Source organism: Halichoerus grypus, chromosome 7 (assembly GCF_964656455.1).
Source record: "Halichoerus grypus chromosome 7, mHalGry1.hap1.1, whole genome shotgun sequence".
Lineage (NCBI taxonomy): Eukaryota > Metazoa > Chordata > Mammalia > Carnivora > Phocidae > Halichoerus > Halichoerus grypus.
The window spans coordinates 113,348,996-113,356,166 of NC_135718.1; the positions used below are offsets into that span (position 1 = coordinate 113,348,996).

General features: G+C 43.4%; 1 protein-coding gene across 1 annotated transcript in view; it reads right to left on the bottom strand.

Moving 5' to 3' along the window:
• The window catches only part of RGSL1 (regulator of G protein signaling like 1), a 69,875-nt gene extending 63,055 nt beyond the window's left edge, over positions 1–6,820 (bottom strand). The window contains exons 1-4 of the mRNA XM_036078641.2: positions 6,691–6,820; positions 4,851–4,955; positions 3,724–3,885; positions 1,673–2,652 (exon numbers count right to left, since the gene is read on the bottom strand). Of these exons, the coding sequence (XP_035934534.2) occupies positions 1,673–2,652; positions 3,724–3,885; positions 4,851–4,955; positions 6,691–6,820 (1,377 nt within the window). The remainder of the gene's footprint in view (positions 1–1,672; positions 2,653–3,723; positions 3,886–4,850; positions 4,956–6,690) is intronic.
• Between the last annotated feature and the right edge of the window lie 351 nt (positions 6,821–7,171).

Consider the following 7,171-nt stretch of genomic DNA (forward strand, 5'->3'; position numbering starts at 1 on the left):
CAAATCCACAGGCATCATTTAGGAGGCCACTGCAGTAATCCAGGTGGCACTGAATGGGTCTTGGACAAGAGTGGTTGTAATAGGGAAGGGGAGGCATGCCAGATTCTGGATATATTTTTAAGGTCGAGCCAACAGGATTCACCAATAGACTATACATGGGTGTGAGACAGAAAGGCAAGTCATGGATGATATCAAGATTTTTAACCTGAGAAACTGTGATAGGCTAGTCTTACCTATATACAAATACCATCAATATCTTTGCTGAAGACCAAGGTCCAGGCAGGGGGCTTTGCTGCGTGTATCTGCTGATCCAAAAAGCACAGCCCCAGTCTAAGCCTCTAGCTCCAAATATCTCCACAAAGAAAAGCGGGGCCTCTGGCCTTCCACTAAAGAACTGTGCAAAGGAGAGCTATGGCTGTGCATCCACTGGACTGATCTATTCAATGTGTAACTGTTGATAACTAAGATGTACTGGAGATTGTACTGTTATTAGAGCCAAGACCTCCTGGGTTCTGATTCTGGTTTCTCCATTAGCCTGCTGTGTGCCTTTGGGGCTAATCCACTTACCCTCTAGGAGTCTCATTCACCTCAATTGTACAACAGTGGCAATAGTACTACCCTGTCCGTCTCTGAGGTACTAAGAAGCCTAAAAGAGGTAATATGTTTACACATGCTTTATAAGGCAAATACATCTTAATGCACTAAATAAGTTGTTTATATCCACCTGCCCTTCCAGATCTACTCTCTATCCTTCTTCACTCTGCTTGTGCCTTGGGAAATTAACCTGTATGGACCACATCAACAGGCTCCCTTGACCTCACGTTGTATTGATCTAGTTAGGAGTCCTAGCAGGAGATGGGAAAGCAGGAGGAGAGTGAGCTTGGGATTAGCTATTCCCCTTGATCCCTTCTGGCCAGATCACAGAGGACTGGCTATACACTTCTACTGACAGTTACCTGCCAAGTGTCCCACCCTATGCACCTCTTTCTCTCCTGATTCTGGTAATTACTCCCTCTCCTCAATTCTTCAGGCCTCGGAGGGAGAGAAGTGACCCACCCTTACTGGCCCTGAGGTATTGCACTATCTCCTGTGGTTTCCCTACCCTCATGCCCTTTCCTTTGTAAGCAGTCCCTTGTATCAGGCTTTCATCTGCTACCCAACTCGATTCTGCCATTTGTTTTCTGCCAAGATCTTGACCCTACAATATTCAGGCTATGGACCTCATCTCCTGTGAGTCTTCAGGACAGTTGCATAGTTTTTATCTAATGTTTTGGGATAAGAATAAACTCCTACCAATTGGCCATTTCCTTAATGGTTAGTCTAGTTTACCCTGCATTTCAATACATAATGTTTGGAATGGAATTCTTAGAACTTCCCTCAGTAGAACACTCTGAGGTTCCTGGTTTTGGGAGATTCCATATAAGGGGAAATTAAAGAAGGAATAAAATTGGATGTTGACCACTCGCCCACTTCCATTCTACTTTGGATTTTGGCTGTTTCTTGGAAATTTGTATAGCTTTTTCCTAAGAGATCAACCAAGTCTTCAATATGTGAAGAATTATGTAGGTAATTATATCATTAACTTAACCAGTCTAGATGACCATATAAGATTTTTGGTCAGTCTTGACCTAATCTTCCAGGTACTAACCCACTTCTGTGAGGCATGGCCTACCTTGCAGATCTCCCTCTGGGCTCTGGGAATCCAGGGGTTTATATCCCCAGAAGGCAGCATCTCCTTCAGGCCTTCAATGGTTTGCAATTTAAGCGGTAGGCATGGACCAATCTGTTCATTCAGGTAGAGCTCACAAATTCGGTTGCCCAGCATGTGCCGAAAGGTGGCATTCCCAGTCTTCCTGTTACTCATCAGGACACTGAGAAAATGGTGCAGGTCCTGCCAGAGGTCCAAGAGTTGGATCTCCACTTTCAAATTCTGCTTTTTCAGGTGGTCCCGGAAGGGACTCCCTGCACAGGCATCAGCACACAAGGCCCAGTGGGTGTATCCTAAGGAGATGCTTTGCTTGATGGCCTTCTTGACTGTCATCTGGCCGGAGTGATTGATGATGGGGGTGACAGTCCTCAGGTGTGTAGAGAACGTTGTCTCAAAGAGGCCCTCCATGTGGAGGTGGCTCTTGGCTTTCTTCTTCATGTTGGACTTCCTGGCACAGAAAATATCCTTTTCCAGGGAACTGATTATTCTCTCTTTTGAAGAAGTCACTTTTGGGGAAGACATTTGCATATATTTGTATTTGTATGTGTCCTTCTCTGGAGAACACAACTCCTGGCAGGGCGTAATGTTGGTGTCTGGCTTGGTATCCACTTCCAGAGTAGAGCCATGGTCTATCAATTGCCACATCCTCCTCTTGGTCTTCCTGCTCGAGTACTGCTTCTGGGGGTGGTGGCACTTCTTGATGCTCATGTTTAGAGGGAGTCCTCCTATGTGAGTACAGCAAATGGTGCACAGGCGAGTCTCATATTCCTGCATCAGACCTTGGCATGATTCCTCCTTGGCCATAACTGTCTTGGCATGGGTGTAAAAGTTGGGGAGCCAATAGCTCTGAATTTTGAACAGAGCCACTTTCTGCATGTGGCTCAGGATCTCCCTCCTGGTGGTTGACTGGTTGGGATGCCAGATGGAGAGGTTCAGGAGGGACTCTGGAAAGAAAAGAGACATGAAAGATGAAAATGATGTAGTGATGATGATGATAATGATGTTGGGAGTGTTTTTTTGAATTTTTCCAAATGTCATTGTGTATAGCATTTCATTTGTTCTTCCTGCAACCCTGGGGTGTGGACAGGACAAATATATAATAAACACATTTTTACGGTTTTCTCAGGGAACGGTGACCCCTTTCTCTGATTACCTTCCTTCTTCCCCATAGAAATAAGCCAGTTTATGGGATTCCTTGAATTATTTTTTTAGACAACTGGATGTTATTGTAGAGAAAAGCAAAAGGCACAAGGAAATATGTTTAAGAATGGGATTTCTGAGTCAGATCTGCCTGTAGGAAGGGGTTTAGATTGGATAATTTGAAGGAGTCATTACTAGCCCTGATTTTAATGTCATAAATTCTCAATCATCTCTATGAATAGAGGAATGTGACTAATCCCAAACAGCAAATATTCTGGAAGACATTTATATTTGGGTTAGGAATGTCTCTTTACTTAATTAATAAATAAATAACTAAACAAACAAACAAATAAGAAATAAATAAATTTAGATGAATCTGATATTCTAGAGAAGAGGCTGGCAAACCTGTAAAAAGCCAAATAGTGAATATATTAGCCCTTGAGAGCCATATGCAGGCTCTGCTGCACAGTCGTCTTCCTTAACCCTTGAAAAATATAAATACTTGCTTAGCTCATAGGCTACATGAACTGTGTTTGGCCTGTGAGCTGTAGTTTGCTCTAGGGAATCTCAGTTTAAAAAAAGACAAGCCATGCAATCTCAGAAGATGCAGGAGCTGTTTAGTTACCCTGTCCCAATTCCTCCTCACTCCTTTCAGCCAACCTTTACTGGTGAGTAATATCTCAGGAAGAAGTTTAAGGATAACTGGTCTCTTGCAACACTTCCCTGTTAAGGGTTCCCAGTGGCATCCCTGATACATAGAAAATGGAGAGGGTAGCAGTCTGCAAAATGAGAGACTGAGTGTTATCAGACGCTGAATTGATTTCTTTGTTACATCCCCCAGTAATTTCAGTTCAGATATGCTTTATAATTCTTACTGATGTTCATGTTGCAGAGAGTTACCACTCTTGAGCCCTCCTGTAGATGGGTAGCCTTCAGCACAAGGAGGAGGGACAGATAGTGGTCTCTCATTTCCAGGTCCATCTCATCTATGCTCAAGATCTTCTCAGCAAGGATCCAGAAATCCACCAGCTCTTCACCTACAGATTAGAAAGGGTAAGCACAGAGCTACCTTGCCCTTTCAGTGGTTGCATCTGGGTGTAGCAGCTGATACCACTCCCCACCATCAGCCTGCTCTGTTGCATCCAATATCACCATTAGTCACTTCTTTAGGTTAAGCCATCGTCTCTAGTAATGCCATTATGTAGGGGCAGATGGAGGCATGCGGAAAAGGGACTTAACGGATAGGGATCTTTGTGACTTCTGTTGTTGTGAGAAAAACTGTCACTTTAGGGAAAACTGCTAGACTCTGAGGATGGATCATGAGACATTTGAGTTTTATCCAAAAAAATGAAGATGAGAAGAAAAAAGAACTTTTGCTATATCACGGACTAGGAACAGCCAGAAGAAGAATAATGGAGCCCAAAGGTGCAAAAGACTACATTCCCTGTTTCACAACTTTGCCAGGGCTGCAGTCTGAGTGACAAACTAAAAGAGAGTCTGTCTAGCTCTTCCCTGTCTGCTCCCTGGAAATACAGGATTTTACCCTTAAACTAGAGCTTGTGCTTAGATGAAACTTAACGCTGCTGAACTGGAGTGTCAGCTAGTGCTGGCTGCTGACCTCCCACACTCATCAACCACTGGACCCAACAGAACAGAAAGCAGTGCATCCCAACACTTGTGCTGTAGGGATTTGTTTATTTACTTGTTCCTTGTCTGTTTCCCCACCGTTGTGGCAGCTTTATTAAGTGGGGATTTATGGCTCTTGTTCAGTGCTCAACAAACACTGTTAAATGAATGGATGGATGGATGAATAAAAGAAAGGCACTCTGATTGCTTTTGCCCTAATCTACACTGTGGACCCATTTTCAAAGACTTTTACCCAAACAAAAATATAAAACATTATATTTCCCATATACATACATTACTGTCAATAAGTGCTCTGGGGCATCCTGGAAGCTGTTAAGAACTTGCAAAGGCTCCAGAAACAACTCCAAGAACCTACCTGTACTGCTGTTGAGGTAGGTACAGAACCGCCACATCCCTCTGACCCCACCAATGCACTTATGGAGTAGCCACTGGTCTGCTTTTCTCCATCTCATCATCTTGGCTGCCAGGAAAAGTCCATGCAGGGAGGGAGAGAGAGAGAGAGAGAGAGAGAGAGAGAATGAGCTCTTTCCCCAGCACCTCTCTCAGCCTTTCATAGCTAGACCCCCATTCAGTCAGAGTTAGTGAGGAAAAATAGTGGCCAGTTAGATGAGCCGGTTATGAGTATGTGGTACTTTTGAAGGTAGAAAACAGACCCTCTTGGGCACCTGGGTGGTTCAGTCGTTAAGCGTCTGCCTTCGGCTCAGGTCATGGTCCCAGGGTCCTGGGATCGAGCCCCACATCGGGCTCTCTGCTCCACGGGAGGCCTGCTTCTCCCTCCCCCCACTCCCCCTGCTTGTGTTCCCTCTCTCTTGCTGTGTCTCTCTCTGTCAAATAAATAAATAAAATCTTAAAAAAAAAAAAAAGAAAACAGACCCTCTAGTAACATGCATAATACGAGGGACCCACAAACACAGTACAACCCACAGATTAAAAACACCCTTTGACCAAGACCTCTTGCCTTCTGTAATCCCCACCTGACAGTGATTTTGCCAATCCAATATATATATTGAAGGAAGGAGATGAGTATATTGGGTGTTTTATTACATTTTACTCAATGGTATCTCCTGAATCTTGACTTTCCCCAGGGTGGAGCTGAGAGTCAAATGATCAATTCAGCCCTAGATGGAAATGTTATTAATTCATTCTTTCAACAAATATTTATTACATGTCTACTACTTAGTACCATTCTAGGTGTTTGGGATACATCAGCAAACAGAAAATCCCTGCCCTCAAGGAACTTACATTCTGGTGAAAGAGACAGATAATAAACAATAAGCATAATAAATACATTATCTGGTAAGGTTGAACGTTATAAGCACTACAGGAAAAAATGAAAAAGTAAGAGAGGGTAAAGGGGGGTGAGAGTGCTAGGGCAAGAGTTGGATGAGTGGACATTAGGGTCATCAGGGTAGCCTCCACCGAGGAAGTGAGATTTGCACAGAGATCTGAAGAGGTGAGAGAGGGAGCCAATGTGGATATATGAAGAAAGAGCATTCCAGGCAGAGTGAACAGTCAGTACAAAGCCTTGAAGTGAGAATGTGTACAGCATGTTTGAGGAACTGCAAGCAGGTCAAGTATAACTGAAATGGAGTAAGCAAGGTGGGGGGAGTAGGAGCAGATGAGGTCTTAAAAGTAATGGAACCACATCTCTAGGACCGTGAAGGCCATTGTAGGGGCATTGGATTTTACACTGAGACAGGAGCCATTGGTGGGGGTATGGAGCAGTGAGCAGAGGAGTGACATGATCTGAATTAAGTTTTAAAAGGCTCTCTCTGGCTGCTGTGAGCAGAAGAACAAGAGAAGAAGCAAGGAGATTAATTAAGAGATGATTTCAGTTGCTAGGTGAGAAACGATGGTGGCTTAGACCAGGTTGGAGCAATGATGGTGGTGAGCTATGTTGATTCTGGATATATTTTAGGCAATTTTGCCATTTTGTGTATCCACCAGTAATTCTCTCATTTCTGGCTGCAGTGAGACAACTAATACACATAACCTATCTGATTCCTGCTTATTGCTCTAGGTACCAATTTTTCAGCCTAAGATTTCACTTACTGCTGTAGTACAAGCTGAGACACCCTCACATCTAAGGCTACAAAGGTGGCCAGTATTTGTACCTTACTATAGAACTAACAGGGACAGGATTATTATGAAGCCTAGTTTCCCACATTTCTCCACACACACACTCTCATGCTTACCTCCTTCTGGGGAGTTAATGAAACTGATGAGCTCCTGACAGAGAATGTAATGGAAACACAAGTTGGTTTTACAGAAGAAAGGTAACCGGTATTTTTCCAACCAGGTCAATAATCCTTTGTACTTTGCCATCTAGAGTCCAAACAAAATGGGAACAGAAAAGAGAAATGGAACTGAACTGCTAAGAAATGCAGCTTAGCAAGGGGCAATAAATAACTTCATACTTGCAGTATCTGGCCCACAGCAGAGGTATGTTGATTAAAAATAGTATCTAAGGGGAGTGAAGACTTGAGCTGAGGCTCTCAAAGGAGTGAATGAATTGGTAGGAAAGAAAAGCCTTGGTCTTTTATCCAAAAATTTTCCTTATTCCTGAGTGAAGTTGTTTAAGAAAAGATCTAAGTCTTGCTGTGTAGAAGAGAAGCAGAAGAGATTTTGATCTGTGGCGTCAAGTCGTAACTCTATTCAACTTGCTTCTTTGTAAGC